This window comes from Planococcus citri, chromosome 5, assembly GCF_950023065.1.
Source record: "Planococcus citri chromosome 5, ihPlaCitr1.1, whole genome shotgun sequence".
NCBI lineage: Eukaryota > Metazoa > Arthropoda > Insecta > Hemiptera > Pseudococcidae > Planococcus > Planococcus citri.
This window is the reverse complement of record NC_088681.1, coordinates 2393624-2416124: the sequence shown is the minus strand read 5'-3', so window position 1 is coordinate 2416124 and position 22501 is coordinate 2393624. Positions and strand designations below refer to the sequence as shown.

At 35.9% G+C, this 22501-nt stretch overlaps 1 protein-coding gene across 3 annotated transcripts in view; it reads left to right on the top strand.

Annotated features, from left to right (window-relative positions):
- The window catches only part of SK (small conductance calcium-activated potassium channel), a 532534-nt gene that overhangs the window by 264309 nt on the left and 245724 nt on the right, over positions 1–22501 (top strand). For 2 of the 3 annotated variants that reach the window (XM_065369221.1, XM_065369222.1), the window contains exons 4-5: positions 6746–7583; positions 18748–18852. In XM_065369221.1, coding sequence (XP_065225293.1) covers positions 6903–7583; positions 18748–18852 — 786 coding nt within the window. In that variant the 5' untranslated portion in view covers positions 6746–6902. The remainder of the gene's footprint in view (positions 1–6745; positions 7584–18747; positions 18853–22501) is intronic. The other variant, XM_065369223.1, reaches the window with a different exon arrangement.

Sequence of the window (22501 nt, the reverse complement as noted above, 5' to 3'; positions counted from 1 at the left end):
ATTGTAGGATGATCAGTATTCAAAGTTTAGTTTAAAAGGTCCAGAATTTATTTTAACGATCGGATTCATAAAATTGGTAAGTATAGGTACGAGAACATGTGCTCTTGTGCTTCAATACATAAATTTCTAACACAAGTTATGGGCTAAAAATATACAATATTTCTACTATAATGTACCTACTCGTTGAAAAAAGTGTAAGTAATAATAATTCAATACATGTCTGTTGAGGGTCCAATTCACATTTTTCTTTCGAATTGCAGGTCTGTCAAGGGGGACCACTTTATGCTTTTTCGACAGAAAAGTTCATGAAGGGACCTTAGGTATTTGTATTTTTTTAAAAGTGGTCAACCGACGTTCAGTTCGCGCGTTTCTAAAAAAAAAAAAAAAAAATATTCACAAACGTGACGAAATTTTCCAAATTCTTTCTACCAGATTTTCTCAACTTTTTAACTCAAAGCGGTGCTAACTTTTCGATCATGATCGCCAATTTAAGAATTCAATTCGGCTTTCTTAAATTGGAATAATTACCAAAAACGTGGCCCTTTATGGCGTCCCAAAATATTTCCCCAGTTTCAGGAATGACATCTTTCGATATTTTGGCTAAATTGATACGAAATAATCTTAGCACCATTTCAATAATTAGTATGCATATTCCTTTCAAAAATATGAATCACATTTTGCTCCTGGCGCAGAAGCTCCTACTCAGAAAACACATTTTAGACACTGTATTTTTAGATTTATTTGATAAAATATGACGAATTTTTTATAAAATGTAGCTTTCCCCTTCTATGATCATTCAAAATGTAGATCCTGCGACAGTCATATTTCAACTCTACTTCATAAATTTTTCAAAAATATTAATTTTATTTATTTGCTCCGGGTGCAGAAACTTCTACTCAGAAACCACACTATAGACATGCACTGAACTTTCAGATTTATTTGGTAAAATAATAATGACGAATTTTTCAAAAAATAAGACTTCTTGCTTTTATTCTCTTCCTCTTCTGATGATTAGATAATCAAAATGTAGATCTTGCAACAGTCATGTTTCAACTTAACTTAACTTTACACTTTTTTCAAAAATAGAGATTTTATTTTACTCTTGGCGCAGAAATTCCAGTTCACGTAACATACATATTTCGAGAATAAACGTGAAACTTTATTAATTTGAGAAAACTTGTCTTCCATACCCTCTTCTTCTTCTTCTTCTTCTTCTTCTTCTTCTTCTTTCAATAAGTACGAAATGTGCGTCCACACAATAATCTTATATTGATTCTATTTGGCTGAATCTCTAAAAAACATAGATCATATTTTGCTCCTGGCGCAGAAACCGCTGCTCAAAAATATTCTTGCTGAGTTAATTTTCAAATTAATTACTCAAGATTTGATGATCTGCCTGGGAGTCTTAGCTTACAAATAGGTAAATTTTGAGTTATTTGATTTGATTTCGTGCAAAATTTCAAAAATTATTACACTTCTGGTGACAACTTTATGTGGGAAACATGAAATCTAGAAAACTAGAATTAATTCAGTCCTTCATTCATTTCCTTTGCAAATTCTCTAAAGTCAGGCTTGAAATCTAAAAGTCTATTTCAATGTCACTCAAATTTCAAAAACTAAAGTCTTTTTTTTAAATTTATTAGTCCGGCATATGACAATAGGAGTAATTGCACCCCCCTCCCCCGCCGATCCGCCGGGACAACATTTTTCTTGAAGGAGGCATCCTAAAGAACATTTTAAAGCAAACTTACCAAAAAAAAAGTTGGCCTTACTTACAAAATGACGGCCATTTTGATTGACAGGTCAGCCGAATTCGCAGATTTTGCGTTTCAACATAGACTTGCACGAACTTTTTCAAACTTTACAAAGGTAGATCGAAAGATCATGCAAAAATTTATCACCTGCCAAAATTTCAAGTGCTAAAGTGCGTTTTTCGATTTTTGGTGAATTTTTGAAAATCCAATTTAGGCCAAAAATGAGGGGAAAAATCAAAATTTTACCAAATTGACCAAGAAAGCTAAAATTTGGGATATACCCTATTTTTGACATGCCAAACCGATTGGAAACGGTTTCAACCCGTTTTGAGCAGTTCTGGAGCCTCCAGCAGATTTTTGAAACTCGGAATTCCCACAAAATTCCGTCAAATTGGAGTTGTAAAGCTAAAATTTATTCTAAAAACCAATTTCAATACGTTACGAAGTACTGCAGGTGAATTTCAAGTCGTTTTGGATCCTTCAGCGACTTTTGAAAATTTCTGAAGCCTCCAGCAGATTTTTGAAACTTTAAATTTTCAAAATATTTCATAAAATGGAGATGGAAAGCTGAAATTTACTCTAAACTCCAATCTTAATATCCTCTGAAGACGACTTCAGGTGGGTTCAAGTAATTTTAGGGCTTCCAGCGACTTTTTTTGAAAATTACTGGACCCTCCAGTAGATTTTTGAAACTTTGAATTTTCACAAAATTTCATCAAATGGAGATGGAAAGCTGAAATTTACTCTAAACTCCAATCTTAATATCCTCTGAAGACGACTTCATCAGCTGGGTTCAAGTAATTTTAGGGCTTCCAGCGACTTTTTTTGAAAATTACTGGAGCCTCCGGTAGATTTTTGAAACTTTAAATTTCCTCAAAGTTTCATCAAACCAAGATGGAGAGTCGAAATTCATTCAGCAAAACTAATTTCAATACGCTAAGAAGTTGACTGCTGGTGAATTTCAAGTCGTTTTGGAGCCTCCAGCAACTTTCTGAAGGGTTGTATGACGTTTTTTTTTGGAAAATTGAAATTTCCTAAAAGTAGCTGGAAGCTTCAAAACCATTTGAAACCATCATGTAGTCTGCGAAGTAAATTTCAGCTTGCCAACTCCATTTGATAAATTAAAGTTGCGGGAGTTTCAAGTTTTAAAAATCCACTGGAGGCTCCAGTAATATTCAAAAAAGTCGCTGGAGGCTCTAAAATGACTTGAACCTACCTAAAGTTGTCTTCAGAGGGTGTTAAAATTGGAGTGTAGGGTAAACTTCAGCTTTCCATCTTCATTTCATGAAATTTTGTGAAAATTTAAAGTTTCAAAAATCTGCTGGTGGCTTTAGGAATTTTCCAAAGTCGCTGGAGGATCCAAAACGACTTGAAATTCCCCTGCAGTACTTCGTATAACGTATTGAAATTAGTTTTTAGAATAAATTTTAGCTTTACAACTCCAATTTGATGGAATTTTGTGGGAATTCCGAGTTTCAAAAATCTGCTGGAGGCTCCAGAACTGCTCAAAACGGGTTGAAACCGTTTCCAATCGGTTTGGCATGTCGAAAATACGGTATATCCCAAATTTTAGCTTTCTTGGTCAATTTGGTAAAATTTTGATTTTTTCCCTCATTTTTGGCCTAAATTCGATTTTCAAAAATTCACCAAAAATCGAAAAACGCACTTTAGCACTTGAAATTTTGACAGGTGATAAATTTTTGCATGATCTTTCGATCTACCTTTGTAAAGTTTGAAAAAGTTCGTGCAAGTCCTATGTTAAAACGCAAAATCTGCGAATTCGGCTGACCTGTCAATCAAAATGGCCGCCATTTTGTAAGTAAGGCCAACTTTTTTTTTGGCAAGTTTGCTTTAAAATGTTCCTTAGGATGTCCCCTTCAAGAAAAAAGTTGTCCCGGAGTATTGGCGGGGAGGGGGTGCAATTACTCCTATTGTCATATGCCGGACTATATTACCAGTCAAAATTTCAAGTGATGAAGTGTCTTTTCCCATTTTTAGTGAATTTTCGAAAATCAAATTTAGCCAAAAAATTAAGGAAAAAATCAAAATTTTACCAAATTGACCAAGAAAGCTGAAATTTTGGATATACGATATTTTCGACATGCCAAATCGATTGGAAACTGTTAAAACCGTTTTGAGCACTTCTGGAGTCTCTAGCAGATTTTTGAAACTCGAAATTCTCACAAAATCTCATCAAATGGAGTTGGAAAGCCGAAATTCATTCTGCAAATTAGTTTTAATACGCTACAAAGTCGACTGCAGGTGAATTTCAAGTCGTTTTGGAGCCTCCAGCGACTTTTAAAAATTACTGGAGCCTCCAGTAGACTTTTGAAACTTAAAATTTTCCCGAAATTTCATCAAACAGATTTGGAAAGCCGAAATTTACTCTGCACTCTAATCTTGACACCCTCTGAAGGCGAATCTCAGCTGGGTTTAAGTCGTTTTGGAGTCTCCAGCGACTTTTTTGAAAATTACTGGAATCTCCACCAAATTTTTGTAACTTGAAATTCCCACAATATTTTATCAAATTGAGTTAGCAAGCTGAAATTTACTTCGCAAACTAATTTCAATACGATATGAAGTCGACTGCATGGTGGTTTCAATAATGTTTTTGAAGCTTCTGGCTACTTTTTGGAAATTTCAAGTTGGCAAAACACGGCCTACAACCTTTCAAAAAGTCACTGGAGGCTCCAAAATGACTTGAAATTCACCAGCAGTCGACTTCGGTAGCGTATTAAAATTAGTTTGCAGAATAAATTTCGGCTTTCCATTTCCATTTGATAAAATTTTGGGGAAATTTCAAAATTTTCAAAAACTCGCTGGAGACTTAAAAACGACTTAAATCCAGCCAATTCGCCTTCAGAGGGTGTTATAATTGGAATGCAGAGAAAATTTTGGCTTTCAATCTCTGTTTAATAAAATTTTGGGAAAATTTAAAATTTCAAAAATCTTACAGTAATTTTCAAAAAGTCGCTGGAGGCTCCAAAACGACTTGAAATCCACCTGCAGTTGACATCGTAGCGTATTGCAATTAGTTTGCAGAGTAAATTAGAGTAAATTTCGGCTTTCCTACTCTATTTGATGAAACTTTGTGGGAATTTCGAGTTTCAAAAATCTTCTGGAGGCTCCAGAACCGCTCAAGACGGTTTAAAACGGTTTCCAATTGATTTGGCATGTCGAGAATATGTATGTGTCTACGAATTTCAGCTTTTTTGGTCGATTTGGTAAAATTTTCATTTTTCCCCTCATTTTTGGCCTAAATTTGATTTTCAAAAATTCACTAAAAATCGAAAAAGGCACTTTGACAATTGAAATTTTGACATGTGATAAATTTTTGTCTGATCTTTCGATCTACTTTTGTACAGTTTAAAAAATTTCGTGCAAGTCCTATGTTGCAACGCAAAATCTGCGATTTCGGCTGACCTGTCGATCAAAATGGCCGCTAGTAAGTAGACCCACTTTTTTTTGAGGACATGGGCTAGAAATGTTCCTTAGGACTCCCCCTCTAAGAAAAAAACTGTCCCGGAGGATCTACGGGGGAGGGGGGTGCAATAGATCCTTATGCGGGCTCCCCAACTGTCATTATTTCCTTCATGTTTGAAAAAGTAAACTTCCAACTGGTATTTTGAAGCAGGAAGTTCTTTGTTGCTCACACCCTTCTCCTAGGATTACTGTTTTTTGCTCTTACGAGATCCTATTTTTAACCAATCGAAAAGTGACTGGGTAAGCGGGCTCTGCGCCAGGAGCAAACCGTGGTCCTTAAATTATTTTGAAACGACGAAGAAAGGAAGGGGACTGTTTATTGTTATTCGATCCCTTGTATGCATTTGGAGAAGTGATCTCTTATAGTTGAGTTGTAAAGTTGGAAGTACTTTTTCAAAAATATTGACAAAAATCCAAAAATGAATTTCAGTTTTTGAAATTCTGGTTTGCTGAGTTTTACGATAGACCTGATCTAGTTTGGTTTCGTTCGAATCGTCTGAATTATTAATTACATTATCTTACCACCTCGAGTAAATAATCTTATATGAAAAGCATGTTGTCCCGGAGAGTCGACGGGGATTTGCAATATATCCTTATGCGAGCTCCTCGACTACCATAAGTAATTTTTTCCTCAAGTTCTCAAAATTCAGATACACAATCATTTAGAATATGGTAAAATTAGATACTTTTAATCCAATTTGATTATTTTTTTTTAATTTTTAAAAATTTCACATAAAATGATCGGAATTTATTTTATTTTTAAACAAAATTACCAAAAGTCCAACATAATGAGAATTGAATAAATCAAAAAATACGCATAATCTGCTGCGAAACAACGTTTACCTAAAATTAGTCGACGATTATCGAATAATGGCACCATCTGTACGAATCGAGTGTAATATTCACGTACATTTAACGCTATCTCGTTCACAAAACCTGAAACAATAATTTGAAAGTAGAAAGTTTCATCGAGATTGCTTCAAAGCTTAGAAAGTTATCCTACAGAGGGCGTAACCCGTATTACGAGTAAAAGTTGCCTTGCACTTGACATTCTGACGATTTTAATTCCTCGAGAGGGTAAATTGATACCTGCCTACGTAATTTTCAAAGGTAGGTACTTTGGAAAAATAAAATGACGTTGGAGAGCAGCCGCACGCGTGACGTTTATTTTTTTATTTTTTTAAATCACTTTGATGTACCGCAGAGGAAATTTCGTGGTTAGTGACGTAATACAGATTTAACGTCATAACGTAATGTAGACGCCTACTGTGTATAGTCTCGTTGAAATATAAAAAGTTTATGAAGTCACTGGACGCCTACGACTCATCACTGTTTTCGCCTAGATAGAAAAAAACATTGGCATATTTCGAAAAAAAAAAATCTCATCTGTATAGCTAGAGGATAATAACCCTGCTTGCCTCGAGCCATGTACTATAGTACATTTCGTAGAAGAAAAAAACACCGACTCGACTAATGTTATTTTTCCATTTTTTTTCGTTTGTTCGCAGGAAAGGAAATTGAAAATGACGTAATCACGTCGTTGGAGAGGTACAAGTACACTGCGGAGATAGAGGAGACTCGAGTGTGCCTCGAGTAAGAGGCAGAGGGGAGATCATCGGTTGATAATTTGGCTGATCGGTCGTCCTCGAACCTCATATAGTCGAGATGTCGGGTATCACGAGCCATTCGTCACCGACGATGACGGATTTCGCGACATCACCCGGCGGCGGATACTACGACAGCAGCGACGAGACATCCAGCTTGCTGACCAAGCCGGCCAGCAACACGGTCAAACCAGTGTTGATCCGGCAAGACTGCACTACGTCATTGCTGTCACCATCCGTCACTCCAGTGCTGGGAACGCCCGGAGTGATGGGCACTAGCGACGAAAGCACCGGCACAAACGTCGGCATAGAAGACGTGGGGGTCAGATCTGTACCCGATTTGGAGATGCAGCATTACCGCAGCTCATCCTCGGCTGGAGGTATCCGATATTCGACCGCCTCGGTTACCAGCTACCTGATGCCATCGTCTGCCAACCGATGCTCGTGCGAAAGACGCCAATCACATTCGCTGGGGCGATCGGCGTCTCGCGAAAGCGTCCGGTCTTCGCAACCACCCCCTACTGTGCTGCTGACCACTTCTCCATCTTCCAGAATCATACGTCAAAGCTCCCAGCCCGAGACCACGTGTCCGGGACACTGTTGTCATCATTTGCATCATCACAGCAGCAGCACTCCGGGGCCTAGTTCGTCGCTGCGCCAGCTTCGCGATCCTGCCGATGGAATCGCCGGTATCGCCGCCGACTCGCTTAGAATCAACGGAGCTATTCGACAGTTTAAACAGGTAAGGCAAAACAACATCTATACTAGATCACACTCTTCTATACGTAATAACGAATGTAGGAATTAACATTTTTGCGAGTTCATTGAGAAATAAAAACTCGGCCAACGTTTGCAAGAGAAACCATGTCACGTGTCTTCTCATGGGCCTGCTTGCGTGGCCATTGATGGCGAACGATGATTAAATTTTTTACGCTACTGTTTCATGTTATACGCGAGTCGTAAAAACGAAAATCATAAAATGTAAATACCTCGTTTCTTTGGCGATGGAAAAACTTGCAAGCTGAAAACATTGCCCGCTGTCAGTTCACATAGTGCTGTCAAAAAAATGACGATAACATCCTTCCCATTACTATTCATCTCTTGTATATCAACATATTATTCCAATTGTACTTCCTGTACCTACCTTTCGTCGAGTTTCACTATCAATTTTTTTTTATTCGCCTCTATCTCGTCGCGAATACTTATTGGCAAGTTGGCTTTATTTCATTGTTGGCCATTTCGATACCTATACCTACCTATAGACTATGATAGGAGGACGTTTGTTTCCCCCCTCCCCCTATTCTGTATTATTATACTTTGCCGATATTAGAAAATTTTTCAATAAATCTAGCTCCCTTTTATTTTATTATTATTGTACGCGATATATATATTTTTTTATCTGTACAAAATATTGTCAGTTTTCGACTTTATACCATTTTGTTATCGAAGGGTTTCAATTTAATTTTGAAATATGAAATTGGTTGCCATTTTGTGATGACGATGACGCTGGCGTTGGCGTTTTTCGAATTATTCTTCCGAAGAATAAAAGTGACGACTGCGACGCGACACTGATTTGATAGCAGTCGATAGATAGGTAGGTAAAAGATGATTCCATTTTTCATGATTTTTTTCCCCTTCTTTCTTTAGTATCTTCCAAGATTGGTGGAATATTTTTGATAGGTACGTTTTGAATACATAAATTTGACAGTAGAACTATGTATCCAATAACGTCGCAGCTTTCAAAGAAAATATACGAAATTGATTTCGTTTCTATACGTTGTTGTGTTGTTATCATCTCACCTGTTTGGGAAAATTCCATTTTATCAATAATTTATTCATTTTTCTAAATAACTTTCAAATAATCGACTATTTAGCGTTCTTTGGAAGGAGGAAATCATTATATTTTTTCACCCTTATCTATATTATTCTTATAAAGAGAGCGAAAACCGAACACTTTTTATGAATTTTTCCAAGTTTTTTCATTTGCAAGTGAAAAACCTGAGTTTTCTATCGTTTTTACAAAAAAAGTTCTGTTACGTTTGAAATTCAGGTTTTATAGATTTCTGCCATGAAGCTTGTTTGTAGTTATTGAATTTGAATTTTATTAGAAAATAATTCCACTTTTTTTAATTTTCTCCCCTCCTTCTAAACTTGAAAAAATAAAAACAAAATTCGGATTATTGAAAAAAAATATAGCCTAATATTAATTTTTGTTTAAAAATTTTTAAGCAATCTCCTTTTCAGAACTAAACATTCTCAATCTCCAAACCACGAGGGTTTTCTTGAATGGAATTTTCTCTTCTTTCCCTTTTCCCTCCCTCCCTCCCTCCCACACTTCCCTGCTCTTTACAAAGAAATCCAATAATGGAATGAATCGAAGTTGCTGTAAAATTTCTCAAATTTGGTCAAAATCCTTTAACTTGACCTCTTTTGTATAAAAAAAAACATTCCATAGTGGCCCAAACAATTTTTGATTTTCTTGCATGAAATCCCTGCCTTAAATTTGAATAAAATGAAAAATAAACAGAAAATTAAAGTATCCCATTTTTGACTGCTCGAATAATGACGGATGGGTAAATGAGTTCTGCGCCAGGAGCAAAATTGAACCTCACTTGTTTTGAAAGGAAAAAGATATGCAGAGAACTGTTTGTTATTTCTTACTCAATGTTCAAAAAAGTAACCCCCAAGTTGGAATTTTTCGGTTGGAAGCTCTTAACTGCTCACCACGACCCCCCCTCCCACCTTACTCGCATGACTGTTTTTCTACTTGTGCGCCGTCGTATCCCATTTTGACTGCTCAAAAAGAGACCAGAGGTCAGGAGGGTTCTGCGCCAGGAGCGAGAAAATTGATCCCTAAATTCCTTCAGAATGGAGAGGACTTTATCTCCATGTTTAGAAAAGTGGCCACTTGGTTGAAATTTTTGGATGTGGAAGTTCTATGCCACTCAAGGCCTTCTTAATGAATGATTGGTTTTTTACTTGCGTACAGATACATCCCATTTTAAGTGTTTAGAAAGTTACTTGAGAGGGTAGCGGGTTTTGCGCCAGGAGCGGAAAAATTTGGCCTTCAATTGCCATAGAATGAAGTGGAAGGTCTTGAAAATGGCTGCTCAAAAAATATGCTCGAATAATAGGTAAGTATGTCCCACCGGTCAAAAGATCAGGCAAAAATGTATCTCTTGTCAAAATTTCAAGTGCTGAAGTGCCTTTTTAGATTTTTGATGAATTTTTGAAAATCGGGCTAAAAATGAGAGAAAAAAATCAAAATTTTACCAAATTGACCAAGAACGCTGAAATTTGGGATATATCCTATTTTCGAGATGCCAAATCGATTGGAAACTGTTTCAAACCGTTTTGAGCAGTTTTGGAGCCTCCAGCAGATTTTTGAAACTCCAAATTCCTACAAAATTTCATGAAATGGAGTTGGAAAGCCGAAATTCATTCTGAAAACAAATTTCAGTATGCTACGAAGTCAGCTGCAGGAAGATTTCAAGTCGTTTTGGAGCCTCCAGCGACTTTTTGAAAATCAATGGAGCCTCCAGTAGATTTTTGAAACTTGAAATTTCCCAAAATTTTCATCAAGTGGAGATGGAAAGCCGAAATTCATTCTACAAACTAACTTCAATACACTACGAAGTAGACTGCAGGTGGATTTTAAGTCGTTCTAAAGCCTCCAGCGACTTTTTGAAAGGTTGTATGGCGTTTTTTTGAAAATTTAAATTTCCAAAAAGTAGCTGGAACGCCTGGAAGCTTCAAAACCATTTGAAACTACCACGCAGTAGACGTCATATCGTATTGAAATTAGTTTGCGGAGTAAATTTCCGCTTGCTAACTCCATTTGATAAAATGTTGTGAGAATTTTAAGTTTCAAAAATTTGGTGGAGACTCCAGTAATTTCAAAAAGGTCGCTGGAGGCTCCAAAATGGCTTAAACTCATCTGAAATCGTCTTCATGGGGTGTTAAAATTGGAATGCAGAGTAAATTTCGGTTTTCCATCTCCATTTTGATGAAATTTTGGGGAAATTTCAAGTTTCAAAAATCTTCTGGAGGCTCCAGAAGTGCTCAAAACGGTTTGAAACTGTTTCCAATCGATTTGGCATGTCGAAAATAGGGTGTATTCCAAATTTCAGCTTTCTTGGTCAATTTGGTAAAATTTTGATTTTTTCCCTCATTTTTGGCCTAAATTTGATTTTCAAAAATTCACCAAAAATCGAAAAAGGCACTTTAGCACTTGAAATTTTGACAAGTGATAAACTTTTGTCTGATCTTTCGATCTACCTCTGTCTGATTTAAAAATTACGTGGAAGTCCTATGTTGGAACGCAAAATCTGCGATTTCGGCTGATGTGTCAATCAAAATAGCCGCCATTTTGTAATTAGGGCCACTTTTTTTTTTGAAGACCAGAGCTATAAATTTTCTTTAGGACGCCCCCTTTAAGAAAAAAGTTGTCCCAGAGGATGGACCTAGGAGGGGGTGCAATAGATCCTTATGCAGGTTCCTCGACTGTAAATCATGAATCACATCTCGTCTGCAAAAACTGATTCGCATTACGAATCAAATCACGATATTTTTATTTTAATAAATTCTATGTCAAGTTTTTCAAGATTTTGTTTCAATTTTGAGGTCGGTTGGAAAACAGTAAAGAGTTTCGAAAAATATCAATTTTCACACGTTCTTCAAAACAGAGATTTCAGTTTTCCTATGTGATCTTGCACCCTTTTTTAATTAACTAAATCCGAACGATTTTTTTTTTCGTTTTACAACACTCCGATATAAATTAAGTTACAAGGCGTTTCTAAGCACCATGTGCGACTGTGTGCGCTTCTAAAAATAAGACACAAAAAACCAATTCAACCCGAATTTAATAAAATTACACCTCGAAGCGTGTGTCGATGAAGACGAAATTAAAATGTTAAAGTCGTTCTTCTATATCAAATTACTTTGAATTTTTCAAGCAACCATCGAAGAGACGCACGATCCCCGACCTTCTCCTCAGTCCACAGTTTGGCACGCTTCATTCAAAAGTAATCAAGCTACTTTTACCACGCACCGCACCCGCAAAACTAAGTCGGAGCAAAATTTTAATTAATTCGTGTCTCCTTTTTTCTGCCCCTCGTCGTCATCCCTATACTTACTCGTACCTCGTACTTGGCACTTTAACAATGTTGCTAGAGGGAGAAAACAGAGCACGAGAAAAAGTCCTATCAAACAGGATTCGCTTTTGTAAAGTATTCGGTTCGACTTTTCCAATTAAAATGTTCTCCGCGCGGATCTTGAGAGAAATTTTTTACAGTTTGAGCGCCTTTTATTCCAATTTAAACTTATCCTTGATATGAATAATTTTTTCCAAGATACCTACTCGTTTTCATCGTCAAAAGAATCTTAGCTCGAGGCGAGAAAATAAACCAAAGTCGTGTTCTTTCTTTATAAAAATTCATTTTCCAATAAGGCTCGGCGCGGCGGTCTCGCCCGTTTTCGATATCTGCGTAATTTCCTGTAGGAAAATATTCAAAATTTTCCACATTCTTTGCGCAGCTAGTTGACTCTAGAGACTCGAGAGCCGGATTCTGTAGGTTTCTTATAAAATAATTTTACGGTATTTTGAAATATTTTTGGATACCATACCATTGTTTAAATTGTTTGAAAAATTGATGGTTTATTAACCCTTTGTCTTAGAATTTCGACCAAAATTATATTATTTTCAACTTTATACGGCCATTTCTGAACTCCGAAAATACAAACGAAAAGTCCAGTTTGACCAAAAGATTCATGTTGGTGAAATCTTTTCACCCCCATTCCACAATTTTTGGATTTTATTAAATCGGTAAATTTTTGTCACGTCCACACCCCCTCCCAATTTTATAATTTTTATATGAAAAAAAATCCTTGAAAATTGCAACTCTCCAATTTGAAGTTAAATCGTGACGAGAAATCGGCACCCCCCCCCCCCCCACCCAAACTACTGATTCTCAAAAAAATTAGAAGTTTTTGATCAGAAAGCAATTATTTAATATGCAGTTGCACCCCCCCCCCCCCTGATTCATGAAACAGTGAAACTCAGGTCCCAATAATTTCTAAAAATAATTGGATACTTACGAGGTTTATTTTCATCGGAAAATATGTGAATTAATTTTCAAAAAATTTCAGAAACTGAGTTCAATTCTCTGTTCTTTTTTATTTTGTTCAAATTTGAGGGAGATTTCGTACAAGAAAACCAAAAATAGTTTGGGATTTCAAAGGATTCTTCCCAAAATTGAAAAATTTTAAAGCAACTTTGATTTATTCCATTTCCGGATTACTTGGTCGAGAAGGGAGGATAAGGAGGGAGAGAGGAAGAGAAGTTTCATCAAGAAGGCCGTCGTGGCTTAGAGATCGAGGGTGTTCGGTTCTGTAAGAAAGATTGTTCAAAATTCGAAGCAAAGATGATTTTTTTTTGATAAACTGGATTTTATTTGTTTTTTTTTTTTTTTTTTTTAATTTCAGGGGCAGGGAAGGACTCTTGGTAAACAAATATGATCGGAGAAAAAAATTTTCAACAATTCTTAGAAACCGACTTCAATTTTCCACTTATTTTATATTTTGTTCAAGTTTGAGAGAGAATTCTTTTCTTTTTTTTACGAATTTTCAAATTTTCAAACCTTTCCCCTTCGCAGGATCTTTTGTGGCATATTCAACAAAACACGGGAATTTTTGGTAATTCTAGCAAAAAAACTGTATTTTTTCAATATAATATCAAAAAAAGTAGACTTTTTGACCAGGTTGACAAAAGAGCAGGCTTTTTGCAGTATTTAAAAAAAATAAAAATAAAAAACTGAAACTTTTGGCAACTATTTCAAAATTTGAAAATTAATGTAATTTCAATAAAAAGGAGGATTTTTTGAAAATGTTGACAAAGAAAAAAAGATTTTCTGATTTATTTTTAAAAAAACACGAGTTTTTGGAAATAGTGACTTGCAAAGCCGGATTTTTTTGAAATTTTGGCAAAAACAAAACTTTTGTTTTGCAGAAAATTAGAATTTTGTGGCATTTTCTGTGGAAAAAACAGGAGCTTTTGACAATTTTGGCAAAAAATAGGAATTTTAGGAATAATTTTTCACAAAAAGACAAAGTAGGATGGAGAATGCATCATATAATATCTATTTTCTGTGAAAATCTTAGAAGTTTTGGACCATCTATTCCAGAGATGGAAAATATCGAATTTTGGGTTTCTCAAATTGCGGTGGAGGGGAGGGGGGTTAACTCAACATTTTTTGAGGTGGTTTTACGACAAAACTAACCTAACCTTTTGGGAAAGTTTAACCAAATTTGGTGAGAGTGTGAATTCCACCATCTTACTCTAAAAGGCTCTTTTGCCCGATTTTACTAAAATTTTGGGACATTTCATTGTTTTGATTTTTTTTAGATGATTTTATTTTATTCTAATTAGTTTTAACAATGTTTCAAGCAATTGGGTTGCAGTTTCAGTCAATTTCTTTGAAATTCCATCAATTTTTGTCAACTTTTTATTGATTTTTTTTCATGCATTAATAACAAATTTTTAAGCAATTTTTACAAAACTTTGCTGAATTATCATGATTTTTGATCAAATTTTAATTTACAACGATTTTTCAATAATTGGGAGGACGATTCTACAAACGTCTTAATTGGTATATTGATTCCTCAAACTCTCTTAGCATTTATCAAAGTGGTTTCAGAAAGAAAATATCTACCCTAGACCACATCTTTAGTCTCCAAAAAGAAATTAGTTTGGCCTTCCAGAATAAAGAAAGTGTTCTTTCAGTCTTTTTTGATCTTGAAAAGGCATTTGATAAGGCCTGGAGTTATAAAATTCTCCAAAAATTACATTCCATTGGAATTAGAGGACATTTGGCCTAATTTATTCAGAATTTCTTAACAAACCGTACTTTTAGAGTGAGAGTTAACAATACATACTCAGAATTTTTCAAAATTGAAAATGGAGTCCCCCAGGGTTCAGTTCTTAGCACAGTCTTATGTATATGTACTTTTGATTCATGACATTTCCAATGATGTTTCTAGACCCATTTCTCTGAAAATCTTTGCTGATGATATAAACATTTCCTTTCGTTCAAACAATATTCAACTAGCTCTTCAAGTAATCCAAGAAACCCTTGAAAAAATTGAATCATGGGCAGATTCTAATGGTCCAACCTTCTCTGAGTCAAAAACCCACTGTCTACTTTTCACCAAAAAAAAATAAGATTCCTCCAGATCTCATTCTCAACTTCATAGGACACTCTTTAGAATTCAAAACCACTACTAAATTTCTTGTCTTAACTTTTGATAGAAAACTAAATTGGACTCCTCATTTTCTAAAAGTAAAATCAGATATCATGAAACGCCTAAATTTGTTGAAAATAATCAAAAACACCAAGTATAATCCATCTCGCAAACTCCTACTTCACTCGTATAAATCTCTGATTCGCAGTAAAATTGAATATAGAAGCCCATGTTTTGCAAATATCTGGAATAAAACTTCTAATATTCTAAAAACAATTCAAAATTCAGCCCTAAGGATCTGTTTAGGAGCCCTCTATTCCTCTCCAATAGATAGCCTTTATGTGAAGCAACAGAATTACCCCCAGATTTTAGAAGAACTCTCATAACAAACAAATTCATCTCAAATGCATCCACCAACCCTTCCCATCCACTCCAAAACTCAATTAACCCACCTAACCCCCAACATTATGATCATATAGAAGAACCCATTTCTAATTTCATCACAATGTTGAATGATCTTCAAATCAATCCTAAAACACTCATCCAACAACCAATATCATATCCCCTTTGTCCCCTCAGGCCTCCTCAAGTCAATACACAACTTATTAACTACCCAAAAAATAGCCACTCTCCACTAGTAATAAAACAAAACTATCTTGAACTCTTATCAGAATACAAAAAATGCAATCTCTGCTTTACAGATGGATCAAAAATACCAACACTTCATTCAGGGTATGCCTACTCTATTAATGATAAAATTTCAAATTTTAAAATCCATAACTGCTCTTCAATCTACACTGCCGAACTCGCAGCTATTTTCCACTGCCTCCGTGATATATTCACTTATGAATCAGAAAATAAGTCTTTCTTAATTCAGAGTGATTCCCTCAGCTCACTAACTGCTATCCAAAATCTATTTTCTGACCAGCCCCTAATTCAAAATATCCATAAAACTCTATTTGATTTACAAAATTCAAACTTCTCCATCCAATTTATGTATGTACCCAGTCATGTTGGAATCACAGGAAATGAAATTGTAGATAAAAATGAAAAATCCGCCACTACTCTTTCTCCTCTCACATTTATCACAGCTGACGACCTTAAATCTATCTTTACCCAAAACACACTCAAGAAATGGCAAAACTTTTGGTCCCTCCAAACATCAAACAAATTCTTTCACCACAAAAAAACTACTCAGCCTTGGAAAACCCTATCTCAACTAAATAGACTTGAAGAAATCATTATAACCAGATTGAGAATCGGCCACACAAAACTCACCCACAATCACCTCTATGAAAAGGCACCAAAACCCACATGCCAGTTCTGCACGTCAGAACTTATATCTATCCAACACTTACTATTTCGCTGTCCCTCCTTACATTAGCACAGACTATCCCTACAAATAGACGAAAGATCCCTATTCATACCAGACGACCCTTCCGAAATTAAAAAATTCTTAGACCTAATTAAAAAACTTGACCTTTACAACTCGATTTAAATCTCACACGACGGGTGTAATAATCAAATAATTACAAACACCCAAAAAAAATTTTTTTTTTCTATAATTTCTGATTTTTTTATAAACTGTCATTTAATTTTGAGAATATTCGACTGATTTTTGATAATTTTCAATGATCTAAAGAAATTTCACGAAGCAATGTAATACATATCCCAGGGATCTAGTTCTATGTATAAAACAATGACAGTTCTTCAGAGAGAAACTTGTTCTGGATTTCCTATTGTTGAGGTTAGGATCAGAAATAGGCTATACGAATTTCTTCATAGTCCATTTCTATTTGGGAATGGAAAAATTCGCAGAATACGTTTAGGGCATGGTTTCTCTTCATCGTTGGCCATTTGTGCGTAAATGTATTGTGTATGTGCTCGTATGTGTAGAGAATTTTTTTCGAGATTAGATTTAACGCCGCAGCACAATAATTTCGTATTTATACTTACCATATACATTTATATAAATGCAACGTATGTACTACGTAATAATAGGTAGGTAGGTAATATATTCGTTGAAAACGAGCAGAAAAGCGTAATTAAACGTAATGGTTAAACTAGTTGGAATATTTGTTGAAATGAAAAATTTAGCACTTAGCTCGTCTCTAGTCTTATATATTTTGGTAGCTTGGTCGCGAGGTTAGGTTGAATTTATACTTATACGTATAGGAATAAGTAGTAATTTATAAAGGGTGTTTGTAAGTGACATATGGTAATGTTATGCTAATATCACCGCCGTACCAAAGTAGGTAACCTTTATGCGTAAATCCACCCCATTGCCCCCCCCCCCATCAAACACGTTACACATTATTCAAAGAAGAAGATTGTGTGTCCAACAGCGAGCAATAGAGCAAAAAAGAAGAAAAAATGAAAATGAAAACACGTTTTTGATAAAATATTTTTCAACTCATCTCGAGACTCAGGCATCCTCTGTAATATCTATTGGGAGATGGAAGCAAGGGTTAAACTTGGCAGTATGGTAGTCTAGGTACAGACAGGGCAGGGCAGGGCAGAGGTATCTTGCATGTACAATTTGATCATTCGAACGACGTGTAGGAGGCTAATTCTAAAATTTACTGCTGCATAAGGGGCGGTATATACTAGTCGTAGTTGTGTCAGTGATACTCGTACGAGGAGTTTCAGGGTGGCAAAAGTACACTCGAAACGAGGTATTTGGCGCAATAAACGAGAATATATTCGATACTTGACATTTTTCAACCTGCGTTTCGTATTAAAATTCATGGCGAAGTTTACCACCTCCTTCCTACCCTTAAGTAGTAGAATTTCACGGCGATGAAGGCGGTGCGGGTGGGGCCGGGGGGAGGGGGCTATACTCGATGGAAATAAATCGTGTTTGCACTGCTGTAGGTTGTGTGTAGTACCTATATACTGCCGCCTGTGTGTTGAAAATTTTTATACCACTAGCGCTTTATACTACGAAGAGCGAATAACGTTTACCACATAACTTTGGCGCGAACTTTTCATATAATTGAATTTAACTTATGCGTAAACTTTTGCTCTACGTGAGGGTAGGTTGGTGTTGGTGGTAATTTTGCGGGACAAGTTTTCCACGTACGAGTACCTATAAGTCGAGAGATACCTCTTCTTCTTGCAAATGGTAAGTAAGTCTCGCTGTAGTGTATACGTGAAGGAGAAGGTGAATTCGTGGCTAATCTTTGAACGTACGTATTTGTTAACCAGAGTGCTGAGGGTTTTTGACGCGTCTTCACCCTACTACATTATAAAGAAAGTATCTTTCTTCGTCACAGTTTTCCCTCCCCTTGAGTCTTGACTAAATGTTGGTACCGTACTAAAAGTTGTGGCACTTTTTGAAAGAAATTGATGATGGAAATTTTTCTGAGAACATCTAGAATAGGGTACCTCTTCTACTTAGTGTTTCAGTTACCAGAGAACAAAAGGTGATTACCAAGCGTGTGTCTGCAAAAAAGAAAAAAAAAGATATATATACCCTCAAATGAAAGGGGGAAAAATGGTCTAGATGCTGGTTTTAAGTACATCACTATTACTAAGCTCTATAGTTTACTCGTATTCGTAATTTACGTACTAAATAATTATTTAATAATACATATAACCTAATTGATAAAGGCGGGTGTGAATATAGCTTTGTAAAACCGCATATTATTGGCTGGGTGTTAATATAGGGCGGTATCCTGCTCTGTCCTCAAACGTTGGCGCAGTCAAGACGCTCCCGTCTGCGAAGAGCGTTCACAGACGCTACAAATGAAACTGTTTCTTTTGTCAAAACGGTAGAGACGTCAATTTACTAATTAACACGCTATTATCACCTGCCCAATCACCTATATAAGCATTTTTTTTATACATATTTATATTTTTACATACGTACTTATTTATGTATTATGAAAGAAATCTCATTCGTAACACCGCGTTGTTGGTGAACACCGCTTCTTTATATTTCCATGTGTATGGAGTTACCAGATCAGATGTTTGGCGGTGTTAAAGCGATTGCGGAGCGGTTTGCGAGGGTTCTTTGGCCCAAATCGAAGATTTGTTTTGAAAGAAATTTTATCAAAATATAACTCTGACGTGAAACATTGGTCTAATTTGATCTTGAGATGGAATTGTTTTCATTTTGTTGTGTAGAGTTGGAAATTTCAGCTCGATTTTGTTTTTAAAAAGTAACATGCATTGAACGTTTACAAGAAGTTGAAATGGGAGAAGAATTCTGTTTTCCCAGACTCAGAAAACGGAATTCGTTTTCTGTGTGAAGACGACGAATAAGATTTTTATGCTGAATCAGGGTTCAAAATTTAAATCGTTGAAGGTGGTAAGAGGATGAAATTTGAGAAATGAATTCAACGTGATATCTCTCAAGAGGAAATGTCAATTAATTTGATTAAATCTAGAATTGGTTGTAAAATGAGAAGATCTGATTTGACGTGAGCTTATCTCCGAACAGATAAAATAATATTCATTCAAGGAAAAGTGATTGGATCTGATCAGATGCATCAGATGTACATGTTTAGACAGGATCTGCAGATTACGCCTGTTTCAGTCCATTTGATTATACCTATCCTCAGACTGACATACCCTGAATGCAATTAGCTGTGATTTATATCGAAAAATTATTCGTATCAGAGAGATACGACCACACCTGTTCAGACTACGCTGATAAGACCAAGAAAATAAATTATATCTGAGCAAATTTGATTTGACATGAGCATTATCTGAGTAGAAAGTCTTTCAAGTACCTATTTAATTTTAAGGGAAGTATTCCAACTGGCACAAAACGATTTAAACTGGACAAAGTAATCGACAGAGGATTTCAAAATACACCACGAGCAAAACTTTCAGAAGCTGAAATATTTATTTTCAAATTTTTGGCGAATTATTAAAAATTTAAAAGTCTGCTCATCGTCAGAAGAAAAAAAATAAAATTTGATCAAATTAATATGAAGATGAGCATTCCAAAACATACTTAGTCCACAAAAATCAAAAATGAGTTTTCAGCGATTTCTGTTGATTGGGATGTGCACTTACCAACATGTAGAACATGTCAAAAATGAGAAATTTCGTTCGCGGCGATTCAAAACTCCTTTTTTTAACCTGTTCATTCCAAAACATGCTTAGTCCAATCGAAAAAAGTGATTAGCTTGTTTACATTCGGTGTTACGACCATAATGATGTGTGATATGTTGAAATGTACACATGTTTTTAAGGGCGTGGATCACGAATTTGACAATATTTTTTTCTTAGGGGTGGATGGTGGAGGATGGAGGGGGTGCAAACGGTGAAAAATTCAAAATTTGATCACACATCATTGTAGTCAAATTTTGAATTTTTCACCGTTTTCACACCTTCATACCCCACCATCCACCCCTACGAGAGAAATATTGTCAAATTCATGATCTACGCCCTCAAAAACATACATTTCGATATGTCACACATCATTATGGTCAAATTTTGAATTTTCCACCCCTTTCACCCCCCACCCTACACACCTACAAAAAAATATTGTCAAATTCGTGATCTACGCCCTCATAAACATACATTTCGACATGTCACACATCATTATGGTGAAATTTTGAATTTTCCAACCCCCCTTCACCCCCCACCCCTCACACCTACAGAAAAAATATTTTCAAATTCGTGATCCACGCCCTCAAAAACATACATTTCGACATATCACATATCAATTATCATTATGGTCAAATTTTGAATTTTTCACCCCGTTCACCCCCACCCTTCACCTCTACAAATTTTTTTTTGTCAAATTCGTGATCCACACACTCGAAAAAGTACATTTCGACATATCACACATCTTTACGGTCAAATTTTTAATTTATCACCGTTTTCACCCCCTTCATCCCCCACCATCCACCCTTATGAAAAAAAATATTGTCAAATTCGTGATCCACGCCCTCAAAAACATACATTTCGATATGTCGCACATCATTATGGTCAAATTTTGAATTTTCCACCCTCTTCACCCCCCACCCCTCACACCTACAAAAAAAATATTGTCAAATTCGTGATCTACGCCCTCATAAACATACATTTCGACATGTCACACATCATTATGGTCAAATTTTGAATTTTCCACCCCCTTCACCCCCCACCCCTCACACCTACAAAAAAAATATTGTCAAATTCGTGATCTACGCCCTCATAAACATACATTTCGATATGTTGCACATCATTATGGTCAAATTTTGAATTTTCCACCCTCTTCACCCCCCACCCCTCACACCTACAAAAAATTTTTTGTCAAATTCGTAATCCACGCCCTCAAAAACATACATTTCGATATGTCACACATCATTGTGCAAATTTTGAATTTTCCTCCCCCCCCTTCACCCCACCCCTCACACCTACAAAAAAAATATTGTCAAATTCGTGATCTACACCCTCAAAAACAGTCGAGAGCCGATGCACGCCAGGGGCAAATATCATGTTGGGGCTTATATTCTTAAAACGGAAGCTATATTGAGGCTTTTAAGAGTGAAGGCGGAGGGGGGGGTATTGACTGACGTGGGAGAAAAATATCAATTTTGCAACCAATGAATGTGATAATTTTGGGAGGGAGGGGCGATTTGTGGAGACCTCGAACGTGAAATTTGGTTATTCTAGAACGAGAAACAAATTGGCCCAAGTGAAGCGAGAGGGTGAGAGCTTTTGAAAATTATTATTATTTCGAGATGTCTAAAAACGATTTTTTTTTAAATGCGAGGAGATTACGTATTTTTTGGTGATGTTTTTTTTGGAATTTAATTTTAGAAAGAAAACGGAACGGGCTCGAACGAAGCGAGGGTGGCGAAGCTTTTGAAAATCTATATCTCGAGAGGCATATTAAAAGATGTTTTTTTTAAATCTGATAACGAAGAGTTTATTCTTTGGCTTTTAAAATTTGAATGATGGTTTTTTGAAAGGAGTTGATTTTTAAAAATAAAACAGAGCAGGCCCAAGAGAAGGTGAAAGCTCTTGAAAATTTGTATTTCAAGAGGCATAAAAACGATTAGGTATTTTTTGTGATTATTTTTTAAATTTTTTTTTGGCTTTCTCGATTTTTTCAGAAACTATCTTGATTTTGAAAGGCAAAAGATTTCGAAAATTTGTGTTTTGGAGAAGTAAGAAGCAATTTTTTTCATCACAGTACCCCCCCCCCCCCCCGAAAGCGTGGGCTCGGGGCAAACTGTCCGTTTTGCCCCCTTCTCCTCCACTTGATAGTCCTGATAGGAACAGTGGGGTGAAAATGAAATTCAGCTCCTATAAATTCGGATTCATCATCTTTGTGGACCTTGTGATCGATTTGAGCGGATATTTTTGAAATTTTTTTGTGCTGGTTCATATCCAGAATTCTCTCCAGTAAAAGTTATTTTTGGAAACAAAATTGTGAAATTCATTTTCATTTTGACCCTATCTAGAGGATTTTTTCGA